General features: G+C 39.4%; 1 protein-coding gene and 1 non-coding gene across 2 annotated transcripts; both read right to left on the bottom strand.

Annotated features, from left to right (window-relative positions):
• Positions 1 to 1947: 1947 nt before the first annotated feature.
• On the bottom strand, positions 1948 to 19747 carry SRSF12 (serine and arginine rich splicing factor 12). The gene is made up of 5 exons (XM_032339078.1): positions 19431 to 19747; positions 9406 to 9527; positions 8012 to 8119; positions 7720 to 7861; positions 1948 to 2400 (listed from the first exon to the last, which is right to left on the bottom strand). The coding sequence occupies exons 1-5, from the start codon at positions 19493 to 19495 to the stop codon at positions 2031 to 2033; spliced, it is 807 nt and encodes a 268-aa protein (XP_032194969.1). The 5' UTR covers positions 19496 to 19747; the 3' UTR covers positions 1948 to 2030.
• Positions 4164 to 4277, bottom strand: LOC116589531. Its single transcript, XR_004285307.1, has one exon. It is a non-coding gene; the product is annotated as a U5 spliceosomal RNA (small nuclear RNA).
• Positions 19748 to 23116: the final 3369 nt, after the last annotated feature.

Here is a 23116-nt window from a genome sequence, read left to right as displayed (position 1 = left end):
CAAGTCCGGAGCCCAGCCACTGCCCACTCCCAAGTCTAATAGTATGTGCTATGTGACCTAGTGGGTATCACTGAGCCTCTCTGCATCCCCTTTCCTTATCTGCAGTGGTATTTATCTCATAGAGCTGTTGTGATGATGAGTAAATAATGTAAAACTTACAGAGCAGTGCCAAGTAAATGTTCAAAAGAGTCTTAACTAATATCATTCCAATTTTTCCATCAAATCAAATAGTATCCTCCTAAGCAGCCTGAAGATTACAATGGAAAACCAAATCAGAGGTAAATTAAAGGGTAAAAATCTTCAGAAATACTGCTATATTAAATTTTTACTAAGATATAATCAAATGCAAAGTATAGACACTATAATCAATTTCTACTTAGTATTTCAAATAACAGTATTTCAGGTAACTGTGTGGATAAACCCAAACATTTATTTAGAAAATATAAAACATTACTATTAATATTTGTCTGTTCTTTCTTTGGACTATCCTTTAGATTTTCAACAGTGCCACATAATTTTATGACTAAGTTTTATTACAGCTGAACACTTCAAAGAGTTGTAGTTTTGAAGTTAATTCTATTAATGATTAAAGAAAGTGTATTCAGAAGGTACTGTACAGTTTACATGAATTTATGGTACTTGTCCAAATATTACCAGCATATAAATTATTTTGTAAAGCTGTTTCTTACATAGGGTCTTAAATGCAACAAAAAGTGGAATTAGTATTAAAAAAAAAAAAAAATAGAAGCAACACTGGCTCCTATATGCCAAAAATATAAGACAGATTTTTTTTCTTAAGCACTCTAGTCACAAATATTAACTATATGGGCTGAGAACTTTTAATTTTCAATATACTTCAACAAAGTACACAAGTAGAACTCTATAAATATATCCCCTATAATAATCATATGCAAAACCATTTTATCACAAATACTACCAAAACCCTCTGAAAAACGTAAACTACACATTTTTAAAGAAATTCTCAGTTTTAACAACTACAAAAGCAATATCAATAAAGTTATTTGGTTTATAAAAATGAAGAGCATGTAAAGTAAATCTAAATGCCACAAAGCTTATTGAGGATGCAGTCTTGAATTCTTTAATACAAGATACTAAACACTTTCAAAAATAACAGGACTTACTCTATACAATTTAAAGTCTTGAGCTGAACTCCAAAAAGAAAAAACTAAGTAGTGGATGAAAAGTAGATATGTAGAAATAATGCTAAAAAAGCTTTTTATACAAAATGTACCACTCTTCAAATGTGTAAGGCTTAATATGAGTATTTTTGGATAATGAGTCCTGCACATAATTTTTAGAGAAGTAGTCTCCAACCATTCAAAACTCAGTGTTTTTTAAAACATTTTTCTATTTCTGAAAGTGAATGAACACGGTACAGGATGCAACTTAATGTCAATTTATCTATACTGTTCCACACAGTAAAAATAAAAGCTTTTTTTGAGCTCAGGAGAGAATGTATTTTTTGAACACTTGATCTCTAGATAAATTCTACTTTTAGGAATGTCAGAATTTTGTAATATGAACTAATATCCACTAGGAACTGGCCCAAGTTTAAACAGAAGATACAAGAGAGTCATCAAGGTATGAAATAGTTTAAGTCTGCCCTATGTAATTATACAGTTATAATTACTTTTTACATGAAAGTAAAAGTGCTTTAAAGTAAAAAATATTTTTGTAAAAGGTATCATTAATATTACTAATACTTCATATCCAAGTAGGATTTTCCACATTAGTTTCATTTTACCCAATTCCCTTGAAAAGTATCCTTCTGCCACAATGTAAACAAAAAAAAACGGTCCATAAACTGGTGACATATCAGACACATCATAATTTGTGGTATGGGCCCTTTCAATGGAGACCAAGTCTTTATTACCCCAAAACTAGTGATTTTATTTGTTGCACATGCCCAAAGTAACTCACATTTTCTATAAGCCTTGAAGAATTTTTATTTAACATAATGAGAGGTTTAATAACACATTCAAGACTATGTAGCACTCTTCTGTGGCTGTTCACCAGCTGTTTTTATGACGATAACTCCGAGATCTGGAATGTGATCGAAAATGAGAGTGTTTTGCTGTTTGTGCTTTAACTTCAGAATTGGTATACCCCTTGGGAGATTTACAGGGGGATCTTGCTATGGAGTCAGAATGTCTTCCATGTGATCTTGATTTTGTTCCTGAGCTAGTCTGCTTTTGAGGTGAACTTGATTGTGATTTTCCAATTGACTTGGATCTTTTTGGTAAGGACTTGGACCTTGACCGTCCTCTAGAACCAGAATTCCTTCTTGGAGTTCTTGACTGCCTTGCTGAGGTAGACCGCCTTGGTAGTGATTTGGAGCGAGATTTAGACTGGCTATAAGAAAATCGTCTGTGTCGAGACCTGCAAACATTATGAATGTTAAGAGTATATATTTCACACAAAACATTTAATGAAAAGTTAGGAAACAGCAATTTCAGGAATTTATACACTTTATATTAGTTATGTTTTTCCTGGATAAACTAAAAGAAACAATTTTAATTTTATTTTGCATGCTTTTAGTTCAAACATAAGTAACAAGTTTGTAATATCTGTTATACTAGAATCTGTGACCAAATCTGCCTTGCTAGATTTATCTTATGATATAGGTCAGTTCTGAAAAATGCCCTGCATGTTTAATCTGGGTTATACAACTCCCAAGAGGTACGAAAATCTGAAGGAAAGGAAAAAAAAAAAGAAGAAGAAAAGAGAAAGAGAGTAATTAAAGTCTGTCAAATAATGCTTATAAAGACAAACACAAAATCTAGATGTAGGACTTCTGAATCCTGCCATGATAGAAAAATGAGTATTAGACTAACCTTCCTGTGGGAAACAACTATATAAAGAAGCTAAATAACATTATAAAACAACTATTTAAAGGTATTGTAGAATAATCAACCCTAGGAGAACTTGGGGGGTTACAAGCCATGGCTCTTTTATCTAAGACCATTTTCCAAGTGCTGACAGGGGGAAACTGAACCCAACCAGAAAATGGCTATCTGACTAAGCTGGAGAGACAAGTTAGGATTCAGATTTACCAAAATGGTTGGTACTAAAGAGGCAAAATCTCAAGGAGGGAATGGCAGACTGAAAAATCTCCTAAAATTTTCCTATAAATTCTCTTCAAGTCATTGGCCATCTTTTAAGCTGTGCAAGTACAGGATCAGACTCCAAGAAGTCAGCAAAAATAGCAGTTGGAAGATTCAGGAATTAAGCTGAAATTTTATCAGACACACAGTGCTGGGGAGAAAAGCTGGAGTTTAAGCCACCAAAAGGTCAAGGAACTTAAGAGTAACAATTCAGGCTTTCAGTTAAGAACCCATGAGGACCATATCCTACAGGTAAGGACCACACCCTAAAAGTAAGTATAAAGCTAAATAAATCAGCCTTAACAATGCCTCAAACCAAGCCTTGAGAGGATCAAGGTGATCTGCCAATATTCCACCTGCTAGAAGAAAACAACTTTCTTTGGAGGGTACCACCCAAAGTGATTCAAGTTTTCATCAACAATGTCCAACATTCAATAAAGAAATTATGAGGTATGTAAAACAGATAAAAATTACTAAAAGCTAAGGAAATAAAAGACCAAAATAAAACCCAAAACCCAGATGCAAAGTAATATAGATATTGGCATAATTCAGACAGAAATTTAAAAAAATTACTATGACTAGTATGCTCAAGGAAGTAAGAAGAAAAGACAGGCAAACAGATTTAAAAAGAGAGACATCCAAGAAAATACTGGAATCTATAGAAAGAAACAAATGGACATTTTAGAACTGAAAATGTATTTCTGAAATTTAAGTCATTAGATCAATATAACAGCAATCTAGATACAGAAGAAGAAAAAATGAACTGAACTGAACTGTAAAACAACATTAATACTGAAACACAAGGAAAGAAAAGGAATTTTAAGAAATCCGTAACAGAATGTAAGAGATAATACAGAACACAGTCGCACAGTCAAAAAGAAAAACTGAATGAGGCAGAAGCAATATTTAAAGAGATAACGACCTAGAATTTTCCCAAATTAGTGAAAGGTATCAACTCACAATTTCAAGACGCTCAGTAAACCCTGGAGAATAAGACACATTACCTTTATTTAATTAATTAACTATTTACTTTTTTACGGTCCTGTTAAAATAAGGCCTTGAAAAAGTGGTTTAAGAGACAGTTTTCCTTTCCATGGAAATCTTTTAGTGAAAGGTGAAAGATTTATATGATTTGAAGAGAAACCAGAATTTAAGACACAATACCTTCAAAGAAGCAACATTAAGACTGACAAGAAATAGAAATATATTTATCAAGAATATCAAGAAATAGAAAAATATTATTTTTAAAAGCAGGGGAAAGGGGTGCCTGCTTTGCTCAGTTAGTAGAGCATGCAACTCTTGATCTCAGCATCATGAGTTCAGGCCCCATACTCGGTGTAGAGATTATTTACTTACATACACATATACATACACACACACATACATATATACATACATACATACAAAAAAAGTCCCTGCCAACCCAGAATTCTATCCTCAGCAAAAAAATCCTTCAAAAGTGAATATAAAGTGAAGATTTTTCAGATAAACAAAAGCTGAAAGAATTCACTGCCAGCAGACTTCTACTGTAAGAAATACTAAAACTTCTTGGGGTGCCTGGGTGGCTCAGTGGGTTAAAGCCTCTGCCTTCGGCTCAGGTCATGGTCTCAGGGTCCTGGGATCAAGCCCCACGTCGGGCTCTCTGCTCAGCGGGGAGCCTGCTTCCTCCTCTCTCTCTGCCTGCCTCTCTGCCTAACTTGTGATCTCTGTCTATCAAATAAATAAAAAAAAATCTTAAAAAAAAAAAAAAGAAATACTAAAACTTCTTTAGGATGAAAGAAAATAATCTCAGATAGAAGCAAGGAATTATATGAAGGAATAAAGAGCACTGGATAGTATAAATATATTGATCGAGAATATATTCTGGAATAAAAACAGAAGCTTTTAGAAATTATTAAATTTCGGGGCACCTGGGTGGATCAGTCGTTTAAGCATCTGACTCTTGATTTCAGCTCAGATCATGATCTCAGGGTGGTAGGATCAAGCCCCATGTCAGGCACCACAGTGAGTGTGGTGCCTGTTTAAGGTTCTGTCTCTCCCTCTGCTTCTCTCCAACCTTCTCTCCCTCTCTTAATGAAAAAAAGAAAGAAATTATTAAATTTCATTCCTGTCATAGAAAGCCAAATGGGAAAATTGTCCTTCAGAAAAAAATCCAACATGGGGAAAAAAAAGGGGGGGGATGTTACTAAAGAAGGCTGAGGGGCAATTTTTCAGAAATATATATATACACTGAAGTATGAATTCAACAAAAATGTATGGAATGGCTAACATGAGCTAGGGACTACTGCTAAGTGCTGGGGATGTAAGCATGAATAAAACAAAACTCCTTGCCCCTCAAAGAATTCATCATAATCCAGTGGACAGCAACAAACTACTTTGTTTTTTTAATCCATATCCATTAAAAACAAAATAAGAGGCCTCTTTATCTAAGATAACACCTCATATACTGTATTTACTTATTTTGTTAGGCTTATACGAATTCTGCTTCATTTCACACCCACACACGCAGACACAAAATCTGATCCTTATGAATATAAGGAGAGCCAGGTAAGATCTGCAGTCTTTATGATACAATTTTACAAATGAAAAAACAGGTTAGGGAGGTTAAGCAATGATGTTATAATGAGTCTAAAGCAAAAGAGTATTGTCTTACAAGATGGGGTTCATACTATTCCTGATGTTCCATGATGACTTGGGACAAGAGACATTTTTTCTTTTTCCCCAGGTAAGCATACTACTCACAGAAAGAGAATATTAGTGTAAATGCTGATCATTCTTTTTTTTAAAGTAAACTCTACATCTAACATGGGGCTAGAACTCATGACCCCAAGATAAGAATAGCAGGTTCCACCAACTGAGCCAGCCAGGAACCCCAGTGCTAACCTTTAGGAATAGAATTTACTTTTTTTTTATTTAAAGATTTTATTTATTGGGGCGCCTGGGTGGCTCAGTGGGTTAAGCCTCTGCCTTCGGCTCAGGTCATGATCTCAGGGTCCTGGGATCGAGTCCCACATTGGGCTTTCTGCTCAGCAGGGAGCCTGCTTTCCTCTCTCTCTCTCTCTGTCTGCCTCTCTGCCTATTTGTGATCTGTCAAATAAAATCTTTAAAAAAAAAAAAAGATTTTATTTATTTATTAGAGAGAGAGTGAAAGAGAGAGAGCACAAGGAGGAGGAGGAGGAAAGAAGCAGTCTCCCCACTGAGCAGAGAGCCTGATGCAGGGTTCAATCCCAGGACCTGGTATCATGATCTGAGCTGAAGGCAGACACTTAACCAACTGAGCCACCCAGGTGCCACAAGGACAGAATTTACCTTTAAATTCTACACTGAAACTCCAGATAAAAACTAAATTATTTAAGGCTTTAGGCATGCTAATACAATTTCAGTTATTTAAATAGCTTTACCAAATAATTAATTTCCATTGTGATTTACTATTATTCTAACAGAAATAAACTCTTGGCTAACAAAATAGACAACATGCAAATATCTTTTTCAAAAAACCCATTATTTTCATGTCTTCTTATAATAATACCTTTTTTTTAAAAGATTTTATTTATTTATTTGACAGAGAGATCACAAGTAGGCAGAGAGGCAGGCAGAGAGTCAGGAGGAAGCAGGCTCCCTGCTGAGCAGAGAGCCTGATGCAGGGCTTGATCCCAGGACCCTGAGATCATGACCTGAGCTGAAGGCAGAGGCTTAACCCAATAAACCCAAGTTAACTGAGCCACCCAGGCGCCCCAATAATACCATATTTTGAATTTATTTTTGAAAATAACTTATCTTTTACAAATCTATTGATTTACATTAATTTTAGTTTCAACATTTCACAAGTGATTCATTCTATTTCTTATGAGTTTTTACTCACCAGAACTTCAGATTTTTAATTACTGAGTTCAGTTAGGAAAATTTTATTTATTTAAGATTCCTTGGGGAACCTGGGTGGCTCAGTTCATTAAACGTCTGCCTTCAGCTCAGTTATTATTTAAACAATGGCTGAAATTGATCATAGGGTCCTGGGATCAAGACCTGAGTGGGACTCCTTGCTCAGCAGGAAGGCTGCTCCCCCCTGCTTGTGCCCTCTCTCTCACTATCTGTATCAAATAAATAAATCTTTAAAATTAAAATAAAATTCCTCATTTTATTTGTCAAGTACACATTTTAAGATTTGGTTTTCTTCTTCAGTACATACTATTTTTCTATTAAAAAGGTCTAAGTTAAATCTTCCATGAAATAAAAACACTGGAAGTTATCCTTAAACCCAAGTTAAGTAACAATACATTCCAAATAGAGAATAGCACATCTTTTCTTTTTTTTTTCCTAAAGAGAGAGAGAGAGAGAGCTTGAGCTCTACAATAAGCATGGAGCTGGATGCAGGGCTCGAACTCACAACCCTGAGATCATGACCTGAGCCAAAATCAAAAGAGAGACACTTAATCAAGTCACCCAGGCACCCTAAGAGCATATTTTTCTAAAAAAAGTTGATTTTTATGTATATTAAATCAAATTATTCTTGTGGCCTGTTTCTGAAAACTCTTTAAAATGTCTTCCAGGGAAAGTAGAAAATTAAGTTTTTCAATCCTCTTATATTTGTACTTACTCTTTAAGGCTATCAGACCGTCTCCTATTTCTTCCCCATGAAGAACTTCTACTTCGAGTTCTCCTTTGGCTGGGGCTTCTTGATCTCCTATGATCACTTGGAGAACAAGGGTGACGTTCTTTTGATTTCATCTGGCCTGGTGCTAGAATATGAAATAATTTATTACCTGAAAACCTCAGTAACAGCTACTTTAAAAGTATTATTTTCCGAAAGAATTTGAAATAAGAAAAATCTGTCATAACTAAAAATCATTCTGCTGAATAAATAAGATCTAATGTTTAGTTGAACTTACTTTTTCGATCACCTTGTGCAAACTGTATTTCAATTTGACGGCCACATACCCATTTTCTATTGAGGTTATAAAGAGCATCTTCAGCATCGCGAACATCTTCAAATATGACTAGCTGTTAAGGATACTTTGAACATCAGATATCAAGTAAAAAATGTTATTTTTAAAGAATTATTTACATGTGACATGAAATTAATAGGAAAAACAACTCCAAGTATTAAACTTACATCTCCAATATATATATGTATATATATATAGTCAGAATTTCACCTTTATTATGAAAACAAATGCCCGTTTATGATTTAGAAGAATCTATCTAAAAGTAAGAACAGAAACACTTAACTATACTTTTAATGTACACATTAATGTAGTAGTATGCATGTATAATGTAAAACAGGTTATAAGAAAAAAGTAAGTCCAACCCTGGCTAGTATTAAAAAATAAACTGTAAAGGACTCACTCCCTTCTTTCGGGTTTTTCACTGAAAAAGCACACAAAAGCCTTTATTCTGAAATTACAATTACACTTTCACTAAAAGGTATTTTAATTATGATGCTTAGGAGAAATCACTTATTACAAACAAAACTGCACAAACACATGTAACCTAAAACATTATACCTTTAGAAATGATATTTACTTTTGAGCCTACTACTTTAAAATACTGTTATGTTCTTATTACTTGGGATATAATTATAAAAGAAACACAAAAGCAATCTGTGAACATCTGGAATTACATATACTGCTTTGTAATATCCCACTAAAACTTCCTTATCTACATAAATTATATATTAAACCTAACTAAAATGGAAATAAACTGTATAAAATGACTAAATAGCTGTCTTTCAGGAGGTTGTTCACTGTTCAATTTTTTTTTTTTTTTTAAATAGAAAACAGAAAAAGCTCAAGAAATGCAATACAAAATGAGACTTTGGCAATTACCTCAATGTCACTTGATCTTGAACCTTGACCTTTACTCTTTAAGGCTTGCAAGATGGACTTTATAAGAGACGAAGAACCAACAAAATCAGACTTGGCTTTGACTCTGGAACTTTGAATAAATGTAGGAAAGCCGAAGTCTCAACCTGGTGTTGGCTTTGTCTTTTGCTTGATAAAGACTTCCCCTCTTCCAGGTCTTTATATCTGTGTCCACCCTCCCTCTTTACTCCTTGATGCTTGAACTTTAGGTGCCTTTTTTCTCGCCTGCTCGGTTTATGCTTGGATTCTAGCTAACAGGTTGGTTCAAACTGGGGGGTGCTTGCCAGCTACTGTGGACTGCTTTAGATTTTCTGAGATAAAGAAATAAACACATTTAATTAGGCAATATTAATCTCATACAACATATGCTCCTGAATACACATGTGCATCTGCACACGTATACGGTATAGTCACATGCATACAGTAAAACAAAGGATATTGAACATAAGCAAATCCTCTTGGGCGGCGGGTGTAGAAGTCAAGTGGAATGTAAACGTCTACTATAGGGCCATATCGACCAAACTCACGGCGCAAGTCCTCAGGCCTGAAGTGTTTTAGAAATAAGGCAAAGAAATATGAATATCTGGATTAAAATATTTTGCCTACAGAAATCCAGTTGAAATCTTCAAAAGTATATTATCTAAACTAGTATTTTCTAAAATTGTCATAGGAATCACTCAGGGTTTAGAAAGGAAGAAAAAAGAAAACAAATCCTCAGGCCTCATTTTTGGAGGTTCTGATTTAAAAGATCTAGGTTAGGGGCTGGAAATCTGTATTTTTATAAGCACTCCGGGTGGCTGTTATGTTTAATCAGATTGGGGAAACAATGACCCAGGAAAGTTATTATCCATCTTTGAAAATTATTTCTATTATAACATACTTCAATTGTCAATACAAAGAGGTCTATTAACCCTAATTCAGTAAGGACACATTCATTTACCTCACTATAATTCTATGTTTATGTTAATTTTGTTTTCAGATCACAAGAATTAGATTCTAAAGAAGTTCTAAAATTATTTTTCAGACTTTATTTATTTATTTTTTTTTTTTTTAAAGATTTTATTTGTTTATTTGACAGACAGAGATCACAAGTAGGCAGAGAGGCAGGCAGAGAGTGAGAGAGGGAAGCAGGCTCCCTGCTGAGCAGAGAGCCCGATGTGGGGCTCAATCTCAGGACCCTGGGATCATGACCTGAGCCGAAGGCAGCGGCTTAACCCACTGAGCCACCCAGGCGCCCCGAGCCACCCAGGCGCCCCTTTTCAGACTTTAAAGAAAAATGGATGTTTTACTTTTAAACATAAAGCAAAATAACTATGGTATTCTTAAATTTGACAAATGTTTTTAAACCTGCTATATGTCATAGGTAGTCAAGAGGGGACACCAAAGGATTATTTAGCATATTTGTCTTCATGGAGCAACAATCTAACTTAAGAGACAAAATACTTAGCTACTATAGCTGAGAACTGTAGTGCATTTATAATGGAGCCACTGTTCACCTTAAGACTTGTTAATTTTTTTTTTTTAAAGATTTTATTTATTTGACACAGAGAGAGAGAGATCACAAGTAGGCGGAGAGGCAGGCAGAGAGAGAGAGAGAAAGAGGAGGAAGCAGGCTCCTCACTGAGTAGAGAGCCCGATGCGGGGCTCGATCCCAGGACCCTAGGATCACGACCTCAGCCGAATGCAGAGGCTTTAACCCACTGAGCTACCCAGGCACCCAAGATTTGTTAATTTTTACAACCACCCTATGGTTGTTTACAGATGAGGGCACAGAGAGATGAATTCACCTCAGGTTACCAAACCAGCAAATGACAGAACTAGAATCAAACTTCCACAACCTGACACTAGTCTGTGTTAACCACTACACCCTACTGCCTCATGAAGATCTTAGAGGTTCAACACCAAGTTATGAGCACAAAACATGAATTAGAAAAAGTAAGAGTACTTCAAAACATACTGTACAGAAAGAAGGCTCAAATATGATTGCAAAACTGCTAACCTGGACAAATGGAAGAAAGATGGTGTCAGGACAAAAATTAGACAACTGGTAAAGAGAGCTGAAGAGGGAGGAGGGAGGCAAAAGAACTGCTGGATTTGAGATGATGGCAGAACATTCATAACAGTTCTATAGACCGGGCACCTGGCTGGCTCGGGAGGCACAGCATGTGACTCTTGATCTCTGGGTTCCAAGTTCAAACCCTATGTTGGGTATAGAGATTACTTAAATAATAAAATAAAATAAAATCTTAAAAAAAAAAAAGAGTCCTGGAAACAACCAAAAATCATGATTATACAAAATAATTTTATTTTCATCTCCAGACTAGAAGTCAGTGATTAAAGCTAGAGATGTGAGAGAGATGCCTGGATGACTCAATCCGTTAAGCATTTGCCTTTGGCTCAGGTCATGATCCCAGAGTCCTGAGATCAAGTCCCACATCAGGCTTCTTGCTCAGCAGGGAGCCTGCTTCTCTGCCTGCTGCCCCCCCGCCCCCGCGCCGCTTGTATCCTCTCTGACAAATCATCTTTAAAAAAAATAAAACTAGAGATGTGAATTCAACTACAATTACATGTATATACCAGGGAGTGCAATTGACAAAACATACTCTATTTTTATTACTTAGAATTTTTATTCATTTAATACTTACTATAAAACATTTAATTGTCTGCATTCTCTGGAACTACTGTCTTTAAAGGGTAGTGACAATGTCTTTTTCTTTCATTTAATCATCTAACAAGTACTTTTTGAGCACCTACTATGGGCAAACTCTAGGGATGTGATGGAAAACAAGGAAAACGATTCCTGCTACCCCTGAACATGGACTAGAGAGTAATGTTTCTCAACCATTCCTGAACTTTGGAATCATGTGTAAAGGAAATGTTACAGAAACAGGTATTCCAGCCTGATGCGTTAACAACCCTGGACCCAACTAGTGCTTTCCAAAGTGGGTCCAGGTTAGGTTTAATTTTTTTTTTTTTTAAGATTTTTTATTTATCCATTTGACAGAGAGAGATCACAAGTAGGCAAAGAGGCAGGCAGAGAGAGAGGGGAGGAAGCAGGCTCCCTACTGAGCAGAGAGCCCGATGCGGGACTCGATCCCAGGACCCTGAGATCATGACCTGAGCCGAGGGCAGTGGCTTAACCCACCGAGCCACCCAGGCGCCCAGGTTTAATTTTTTTAAGGGTTTCACAGGCAATTCTGAGAATCAGTGTTTAGGATCACTTTTAAAATGGGTATCTTTGGGGCACCTGGGTGGCTCAGTGGATTAAGGCTCTGCCTTCAGCTTGGGTCATGGTCTCAGGGTCCTGGGATGGAGCCCCACATCGGGCTCTCTGCTTGGCAAGGAGCCTGCTTCCCCCTCCCCCTCTGCCTACTTGTGATCTCTCCCTCTCTCTGTCAAATAAATAAATTAAATCTTTAAAAAAGAAAAAAAAAAAATGGGTGTCTTCACCAGTGTACTAGTTGTTTGGCACAAAGTAGGCACTCAAAATACTGAGTCACCATTTGATATTACTGCTACCTACTTAACAGTCAAGGAGACTGAGAATGAAAGAAATTACTTTGCACATTAGTACACAGAGCCAACAGCAAAGCTAGAATACAAATGAGTATTTTCTGAGACAATCAATCCCATCAACCAAATGTGAGTGGCTGATAGGAAAAGGATCCTAGATAGTATAAAAGGAGGTTGGAGTAATGTGTGTCGTGGAGGCTTGGAATCCCAGAAGCCAAGGGTGACAGGAGTCTGAAGAAGTCAAACTTCTCAGAAGAGCTGGCTCCCATTCACTTCTACACCTGTTAGCTATTGTTTTGTTCTAATTTTTGTATTTTCGGTGTCATCAATGTTGACATTCAGAAAATAGAGCATAAAACAAACACCTATGTATCCACCAACAGCATTTACACTTGTCATCATTTTCAGGAATTGTTTTTTGGAAATGAGATGTTTACATTTACATTCTTCTACCTGAGAAACAATCATCAGTACTCATCATTCCTCTGCATAACTTTGTATTTTTTTTTAAAGATTTTATTATTTATTTGACAGAGAGAGATCACAAATAGGCAGAGAGGCAGGCAGAGAGAGAGAGAGAGAGAGAGAGAGGAGCAGAGAGCCCGATGCGGGACTCGATCCCAGGACCCTGAGATCATGACCTGAGCCGAAGGCAGCGGCTTAACCCACTAAGCCACCCAGGTGCCCCAGCTTTGTATTTTTTTTTTAAGATTTTACTTTTTAAGTAATGTCTATACACAATATGGAGCTTTGAACTCACAACCCTAAGATCAAGAGTCACAGGCTCTACTGACTGAGCTAGCCAGGCACCCCTCCATAACTTTGTTATTACTGTAAGTGAATATATGCATAATTAAGTGTTCTTATATATATCAAATTTTATATAAATAGTACCAGACAATTTGAGTAATTTTGCTCCTTGCCTTCTCCTCGCTTGAGATTTCTCTACGTAGTTCTGGTTCACTCAATTTAACTTTGTATTGGTATTATCATTAAACCACAATTTACTAATCCATCTTTCTGTGGATAAACATTGAAGATGCTGCCTTTTTTAAAAATTGCAAACTGTGCTGCAGCACACATTATCATACATGTGCTCCGGGGAGCTCTAGGAGATCCCTGGGATGTATCACTCTGCGGTTGGTGAGTTGGAGAGTACGCTTATCTTCAGCTTCACTATACATTCTCCAAAGTGACCAGATCAATTTATACTCAACATTTGCCTAAGAATTTCTACTGCTCCACTTCCTCATTAACATTTTAAATTCTTGTCATCTGATGGATTGTCGATGTTTTAATTTTAATTTACCTAACAACCAGTTAGATATAACATCTTTTCATGTGTATGGACCAATAATTTCCTGTTAATACCTACCAGCAGAATTTCTGGGTTAAAGAGGATGTGTATATATGTAATTTTTTTGAAACTGCCAAACAGTTCTGCAAAGTGGTTGTACCACTTTATACTCCCACCAACAATATATGGGTTTCAGTTGTGCCAATCTTTGTGAGCACTTGGTTTGTCAGGTTTTTTTGTTTTTTGTTTTTTTAATTTTAGCCATTCAGGTGGGTATTAAGTGGAATTTCACTGTGGTTTTAATTTGCACTTCCCAAAGTACAAATGATGTTGAGCACTTTTTCATGTGCTACTTTTCCTTGTGAAGTGTCTGTTAGGAGTTTTTTGCCCTTTTTTTTTTTAAAAAGATTTTATTTATTTATTTCATGGGGCAGGGAGCATAAGAAAGGGAAGCAGCCGAGAGAAAGGGAGAAGTGATCTTTTTCTAGATTCCTTTGTATATCACTGTATTTTAGAATTATCTTGTCAATTTGTTTTTTTATTTGTTTTGTTCTTTCAAAGTTTATTGTTTTTAGTAATCTATATACCCAATGTGTGACTCGAACTTGGGGTCCCAAGATCGAGAGTTGCACACTCTTCTGAGCCAGCCAGGCAACCCCAGTTTCTATTTTTTAAACAGCCTTTAATCAAGAATGCCTTGAATCTATAATATAATCAATTTGGGAGGAAACTAGTAACTTAGTATTTTGTCTTCCATTCTACGAACATGGCATATCTATCAATTTGTTTTCATTAATTTCTCTTGGCACTGTATTGTGGTTTTAAATGCAAAGGTTTTTATTATGTATTTTTTGTTGTTGTTCTTAAACTTATTCCCAAGTCTGTTTTTTTTGATACTAAGGCAAATGAAACTGTTTTAAAAGTTTTGTTTTCAATTGTTTGCTGCTAATATATAGAATAGATTTTTCATAAGTTCATCTTGTATCTTAAATTTAATAAAACTCATTATTTACTATAGTTTTATGAAAACACGTTGCCTAAGAATAGGGCAAATTTTGTTTCTAGCTTTATAACTTTTAAGTCTTTTATTTATTTTTCTTGCCTTGTTACACTGGTTAGGACCTGCAACAAAATGATGAACTGAGGTTGTATGAGTGGGCATCATTGGCTTATTATTATTATTTTTTAAAATTTATTTACTTGACAGAGAGAGAGAGATCACAAGCAGGCAGAGAGGAGGGCAAAGAGAGAGGGGGGAGCAGGCTCCCCGCCGAACAGAGAGCCCGATGTGGGGCTCGATCCCAGGACCCTGAGATCATGACCTGAGCTGAAGGCAAAGGCTTAACCCACTGAGCCACCCAGGCACCCTGGCTTATTTTAAGATTTATTTTAGAGAGAAAAAGAGAGTGAAGGTGGGGGTGGAGAGGCGGCAGTGGGAGAGAATCTCAGTCAACTCCACATGGAGCTCAGAGCCCAACCTGGGGGTTGGCTCTGATTGAGCTGAAATCTCATGATTGAGCTGAAATCATGAGTTGGACGCTGAGTTGGACGCTTAACCGACTAAGCCACCTAGGCACCCCTGGCTTGTTCTGATCTTAGGGGGAAAGCATTCAGTTCATACCATTAAGTACCTTGTTAACTACAGGCTTTTCATATATGCCATTTATTGGGTACGGGAAGTTCCCTTCTATTTGTAATTTGCTGACACTTTTTCTCATGAATCTTGTTTTTTTTTTAAGATTTTATTTATTTGACAGAGAGATCACAAGTAGGCAGAGAGGCAGGCAGAGAGAGAGGAGGAAGCAGGCTTCCCACTGAGCAGAAAGCCCAATGCGAGGCTTGATCCCAGGACCCTGAGATCATGACCTGAGCCAAAGGCAGAGGCCTAACCCACTGAGCCACCCAGGCGCCCCTTTTCTCATGAATCTTGCTGAATTCTGTTTAATGCTTTTTCTACACCACCATCAAAATCAATATAGCCTTATATACACCATAAGCAAAAACTGCTACTATGTCCAAAAGAGGGTACCTGATAGTGGTTCCCCAACCTGACATGATATTATGCATCAAAATGGGAATGTTATATTTGGGATTTGGACATTACTTTGTTCCATTCAAAAACTATATCCGAGGGACGCCTGGGTGGCTCAGTTGGTTAAGCAGCTGCCTTTGGCTCAGGTCATGATCCCAGCGTCCTGGGATCTAGTCCCACATCGGGCTCCTTGCTCCAGAGGGAGCCTGTTTCTCCCTCTGCCTCTGCCTTCCACTCTGTCTGCCTGTGCTTGCTCTCCCTCTCTCTCTCTCTCTGACAAATAAATAAATAAAATCTTTTAAAAAAACAAAAAAAAACACTATATCCGAAAATTTTTAAAAATTGCTCTTCTACATGGTAAAAGAACAAAGATATTAAGTTTTCTTCCTGATCCAGATCTTGCTTCACCAGTGAGAAGAAAAAAATACAAATTATAACATCATAAATATATATATATATATATTTTTTAAAGATTTTATTTATTTATTTGACAGATCACAAGTAGGCAGAGAGGCAGGTAGAGAGAGAGAGGGGGAAGCAGGTTCCCTGCCAAGCAGAGAGCCCGATGCGGGGCTCGATCTCAGGACCCTGGGATCACGACCCGAGCCGAAGGCAGCGGCTTTAACCCACTGAGCCACCCAGGCGCCCCCATAAAAATATATTTTTTAAAGATTGTATTTATTTTTTAACGTAATCTCTACAACCAACACTGGGCTCAATCCTACAACCCGAGATCAAGAGTTGCACACTCCACTGACTGAACCAGCCATGTGTCCCTTTAAAAATTTTTAAATCCTTCTTTGGTTCTTGTACTCAATTTCATTCCTAACAAATTTTATGCTAAAGCCATAGTATCTTTTTATGTCTTGTGCTTTGTGGCATATATTATAATAGCTACTACAAAAGACATTTTAAATAAAATTTGGCTTTGTTATAAAACTAATAGAATTTGAAAAGAGGAAAAAGAAAACCACTCAAATGGATTTCTTTCCAGGCTCATTTTCTATACTTTTTCCTTTTTTCATTTATTAATATAATTGAAATCACATCACATAGGTAATTTTATGCCATTTGTTTTAACATTTATCCCAACGGCTTTCTTTATAAGCATACTAAATATTAAAGCTATTTTAAAATGTGTCTAGTTGCCATATTGCTAGTTAACTTATACTGCATGCCACCTCACACAAAAAAGCTTTTATTTTTAAAGATTTTATTTATTTATTTGACAAAGAGTGCACGTGCATGTGCAGGCAGAAGAGAGCACAAGCAGGGCTAGCTGAAAGCAGAGGGACAAAGAGGCTCCCCGCTGAGCAGGGAGCCCAACTTTGGGACTAGATCCTAGGAACCCAGATCATGACCTGAGCTGAAGGCAGACATTTAACCAACTAAGCCACCCAGGTGTCCCCCAAAAAGCTTTTGATATAAGTTACATGTAATGATTCTACCTTCACAAAAGTACTCAGTAGCTGTGCAATTTTATGTAAGATACTTAATTTCTAGGGGCATCTGGGTGGCTCAATTCAGTTAAGCGGCGGCCTTCAGTTCAGGTCATGATGCCAGGGATGTGAGAAGAGGTCCTGAATTGGGCCCCCCACTCAGCACGGAGAGTGCTTCTCCCTTACCTCCCAGCTCACGCTCTATCGCTATTGCTATCTCTCAAAAAAAAAAAAAAAAGAATTTCTCTAAGCCTGTTTCTAATCTGTAAAATGGGATTAATAAAGAATATACATTATAGGGTTACTGTGAAAATTTAGTAAGATAATATATGCAAAGTGTTTAGTACAGTCCTTAGCACATGATGAATACTCAACAAATGTTAGCGATTACTATTCCATTAATACAAACCTCCTAGATGATTGCCCCCAGTGGCAGTGCTAAAAAGTGGTGAAAAAATTGTAAAAGGAAATCAACAGATTTCAGTTTTCAATCTTGATTATTCATGGTGGATTATTTAGATCAGAGACCATGTGTCACCTACTGATGTGTTTTATTTAGCCAGCACAACCTTTAAAAAATTTTCAAGGTATGCTGATGAAACACAAAAATCTAATATTGTACAGATTTTATATCTACAAAAATGGCAATTTTATGATACAACTTAATGCCACCATTTTGAAACAAAGTTTACACACACAGTTTTCTGACTTCTTCAGAAAATTAGGATGATATGGCAGTATGTCCAAATGTCTATATAGTAGTTATTAGCTGGAGCTAGTAGTACCAGCTGCTGTCCCCTTTAGACTGCACCTGTTTCTTTCTATTTGCTACAGTCCACACCATTCTATTTTACCTTATAAGCTGACAACTTCACTCATGCATATTACCCTGGCTGGCTGGCCATTAGAATAGGAAACCTCTTTTTTTTTTTTGTAGACACACTGGAGAGGCTTGATGCTTATTTAGCATTCAAGTGGTCTGTTCAACTGTGGGAATTTTTTTTTTTTTTTTACCCTGCTCAGATTATACATTTTGCTTGTTTTCTATGTAATGTATTGATGAACAGATTGAGAAGAGAAATATAAACACAGGCATCTTTTAGATGTTAATTAAGGTATATTAACTCACAATCTATAGCTGTGATGTACATAATAGTAGGGATCAAATTAAAAAATATTTAACATTTACTCCTCTCAGGTAAAACTATGATTACTCCATACAGCTCTGGAGTCAAAGGCTCCAATGTATTTGGAGCCATGAAGCCCCAGGTAAATCATTAAAAGTCTGAGCTTCAGCTTCTCCTTATGTACAATAAAGCTAATACTGCACACCTAAAAAGGTTGAGCGGGGAGTAAATTAAGTAGACCCAGTGAAATGGAAACGTCTCTTAATGCCCCTATCCCACTCTCCGTCATTCCCTCTGGCGTCTATTAAGGGAGAAAGTGCTTTATAAAGCAGTCATTCCTTAATATTTGTTTAAACACTATGTAGACAGAAATTCTCAAGGCGGGGAGGAGAATGTGTGGACTGAGAGCATCACGCTGGACCAGGGAAGTCTATCCAAACCGGTATCATGGATGTATATACTGCACTCTGAACTTTACAGGAAAACATTTAAATCTCATTCACTGAAGCCATCCTTTGTATTGTTTAACAAATAAAATTCCACCGCATCCCCTGTAATTATACCAGACTGAGGGAACCGAAATTGTAAGGCCCAAGGTACGCATTATTTTATACCTTCCGACCATCCCCAATTCTTCACCTAGGACGCAGGACGCGCAGTTTTACCGGGGCACGACGACAAAGGGGCCAAGCGAAAACACTACCGGCCAGGGGCAGGGAGGGACCTTGGCTACCGAGAGAGCAGCAGCCTGCGCGCCGCCGCTGCTCGAGCAGGGGATGGGTACCGATCCCCCGGGCGCCGGGCCCTGCCGCGGGAGAGCGCTGCGCCCGCGCGGAACGCGGGCCGGGAGGGTGGAGGAGCCAGTCCCGCCCCCGCTCCGAGTAGCCCGAGGGCTCGCACCGCCCCCGGGAAGGGCGCCTCCGCGGAAGGCACCGGCCGGGGCGGCGGGGAGGCGCCGGGCCGCGACCGGGCTGCGGGACGCTGCCGTTACCCCCGCCCCTCCCCCGCGTGCCAACCTGCGGCGGCCGCCGCCGCTCACCTGGTGGCGTCCGCGACGTTCCTGACGAACAGGGAGGTGTTGGGGGGCCTCGTGTAGCGCGACATGACGGCTTCCTCCGTTGCCTCTGGGCCTGCCCGCGGCCGCCGGGCTCGCTCCGTTTCTCGCTGCCGCCACAGCAGTTCAGCCGGCCCCCAGCGCGACCCCCTCCCCTCGGCCTCGGCCCCGAGAGCGCGCAGCCGCAGAGGCGGGAGCGGGGGCGGGGGCGGGGGTGGAGGGGCGCTGCGCGGCGCGAGCCCGTCCAGCGGACCGCGTGGGGGCGGGGCCCCAGCAGAGGGGATCCGGGGAAGGCGCGGCGCGGGGTCCGGAAGATCAAGGGGATGGGGGGCGCGGTGCCGGGGCCCGCAGGGATAAGGGGAGTGGGCAGTGCGGGAGTCCCAGGGTCCGAAGAGATCCGGGGAGAGGAAGGAGCGGCGTCCCGCAGACCAAGGGGATCTGAGAAGAAGGGGGCGGCGCAAAAGAGGATCGGGGACGGGCGGTGCGGAGGGTCCCGCGTTCCGAGGAGGTCTAGGGACGGGGCGGTGCCGGGGTGCGCAGGGATCCGGGGAGGCGGCGGACTTGGAGGCTAGAGTCCGAGGGATCGAGGGAGGGAGCGGCTGGGGTCCGAGTGTGCAGGACCGTGGAGGATAGACGTGTCCTAGGAGCTGAAGCTTAGCTGGGAGTTAGAGGATCCGGAGAGAGGGTGTCGAGAGTCTTCGGAGTGGGTGGGGATGAAGACAGTTCAACTGCTGCACGGCCACCGGGGCCTTCATCCCTGCACCCACAGCCCAAGGCCTTGGCGATTGTTCCTACTCCTGTCCCTTTAGACTTGAGTCTTATTAGGTTTTCAAAATTCAAAACCTAATAGGTTTTCAAATTCAAATTCAAATTGTGAGGATTCGGGTTTTGTTTGTGCTTTGATTCTTCATCCATTATTCCCTTAAGGCTTAGTATTCAGCTGTGGGTACATTCATTTAGGTGTTTATTGAGTGCCTACTGTGCACCGGGAACTGGGCTAGGTGTGGGATACGGCAATAGAGAGAGGGTCCAACAATAAACGAATGAGCGATTGAGTATCTGATGTAAAAGAAAGCAATGAAAATGCCGCGGCAATTGAGCAAATTCAAAGTATCCTCTTTTCCTTGCTCCAAAATGTAGCCCAGCCCTTTCTAATTATCCTCCTTCTTCAGGTTTGCTCTTAGAGTTGGCACAGCCTATTACCCAGAAACGTAACCAGGTAACTTATAATTATTGATAGCACCCCCTTTTTAGTCTCAGAAGTGGTTGATATGGGTGGATAAGTTGGGGGGTCATCCTACACCGCTCACAGTTATCTTTAAGGTGTGAGAGCTTCCAAGTTCTAGAAACACTTCTGGAACACTGGCCATTTGTTCAAAAAGGAATTGCTTTGGCACAGCAGGCACAGGGCTAGATAGGGAATATATAACGGTAGAAAGTGAGCAGGGTCCCTAGTCTCATGGAGCTTACAGTTTGGTAGTGGGGCAGAATCTAATAACACTAATAAATGCATAAACTATGGTATGCTGCTGAAAAGGAACCTTACGGTGGTTGGTAAGCAGGGCTAGAGGGTCACTGAACTTCTCCCTGAAGTCTTGGGAAGGTGTTTGAAGAATGAAGAAGAGCAATCCATGCCCTGGAACAGCATGTGAAAAGACTCTGAGGCAAGAGGGACTGAAAGGAGGCAAGCAGGAGTAAAAACCTGAAGAGCCGGGAAGTGAGGCTGGAGAGCAGGCTGGGTTTCCAGTAGGGAAATTTGGAATGCTGAGTGTACTGGTTTGCTAGGGCTGGCATAACAAATTACCTCTAATTCAGTGGTTTAAAATGAGAAAAATTTATGGGGTGCCTGGCTGGCTGGATCAGTGGAGCATGAGACCCTTGATCATTTTGAGTTTGAGCCCCACGTTGGGTATAGAGATTACTTTAAATCTTAAAAAAAAAAAAAAAAATCTCTCACAGTTCTGGAGGTCAGAAGTCTGAAATCAGGACCACACTGTCTCTGAAGGTTCTAGGGGAGAATCCTTCCTTGCTTCTTTCAGTCCCTGCTGCTTCCAGACATTCCTTGGCTTCAGGGTGCGTATCTCTGGTCTCTGCCTCCATCTTCATAGGACCCTCTCCTCTTCTGTCTTATAAGATTACTTGTCATTGGATTTAGGGCCCACCCAGATAGTCCAGGCTGATCTCATGTCAAGGTTCTTAATTGTAAGTAGGGGTGCCTGGGTAACTCAACTGGTTAAACAGCTGCCTGGGTTAAGGTCTTGATCCCAGGGTCCTGAGATGGAGTCCCATGTCGGGTTCTCTGCTCAGGGGGGAGCCTGCTGCTCCCTCTCCCTCTGCCTGTTGCTTCCCTTGCTTGTGCTTTCTCTCTCTCTCTCTCTCAAATAAAGAAATAAAATATTACAAATCAAAACAAAAAAGATTCTTAATTGTAGCTGCAATGACCCTTTTTCCAAATGAGGTCATATTTGGGGTTAAGGGTTGGACATACCTTTTCTGGGGCCACCATTCAACCCACTATACTGACGTTGTGGAGAAAAGAGACTTGACTTGGTGGGAAATTAGTTATTAATAAACCTATTCCTTGACCTATTAAGTAGGGTAAGAACTCCATGTAAACTATGAATTTGAGGCACCTGATGGCTCAGTTGGTTAAGCATCTGCCTTCAGCTCAGATCATGATCCCAGGGTCCTAGGATAACACAGGGCTCCCTGTTCAGTGGGGAGCCTGCTTTTCCCTCTCCCTCTGCCTGTTGCCCCCCCTGCTTGTGCGCTCGCTCTCTCTCTGTCAGAAAAATAAAATTAAAAAAAAATCTTTAGGGCGCCTGGGTGGCTCAGTGGGTTGGGCCGCTGCCTTCGGCTCAGGTCATGATCTCGGGGTCCTGGGATCGAGTCCCGCATCGGGCTCTTTGCTCAGCAGGGAGCCTGCTTCCCTCTCTCTCTCTCTGCCTGCCTCTCCATCTACTTGTGATTTCTCTCTGTCAAATAAATAAATAAAATCTTTAAAAAAAAATCTTTAAACTATGAACTTACTTAGTTAAAAAATATATGTATTTGTATGTCCATATATAAATGGGATTGTTTTCTAGGTGGAGACATTATACTCTGATTTTTACTTTCTTCTTACGTTTGGTCATGTCAGATTATTTTTGAAATCCATTTTTTAATTGGAAAAATCCTACAATGCTCTTTATAGTTCGAGGAAAAGCTTTTGTCGAATTATATGAAAAGACTTACATTGCATGAGAAGTGGGTTTTTTCCTGTTCCTATTGATGGAGGTTTCTGAGGAAAGGGTTTTAAACTGTGAAAGAAGGTTCATTTAGACTCTTGAACTTTAAAAATAGCTGGAATTGGGGGCACCTAGGTGGCTCAGTTGGTTAAGTGGCTGATGCCTGATTTCAGCTCAGGTCATGATCTCAGGATGGTGGGGTTGAGAGTCTGCTTGAGATTCTCTGCTTCTCCTTCCTCTCTCCTTCCCCTCCCCTCCCTTTTACATACTCTTTCTCTCAAATGAATAAATAAATAAAAATCTTTTAAAAAGTAGCTGGAATTGATTTAAGATTTTATTTTTTTATTTGACAGAGATCACAAGGAGGCAGAGAGAGGGAGAGGAGGAAGCAGGCTCCCCGATGAGCAGAGAGCCCAGTGTGGGGCTTGATCCCAGGACCCTGGG

Source organism: Mustela erminea, chromosome 4 (genome assembly GCF_009829155.1).
Source record: "Mustela erminea isolate mMusErm1 chromosome 4, mMusErm1.Pri, whole genome shotgun sequence".
Classification (NCBI taxonomy): Eukaryota; Metazoa; Chordata; class Mammalia; order Carnivora; family Mustelidae; genus Mustela; species Mustela erminea.
The sequence above is the reverse complement of the archived record's forward strand: the minus strand, read 5'-3'. Positions and strand labels throughout refer to the sequence as shown.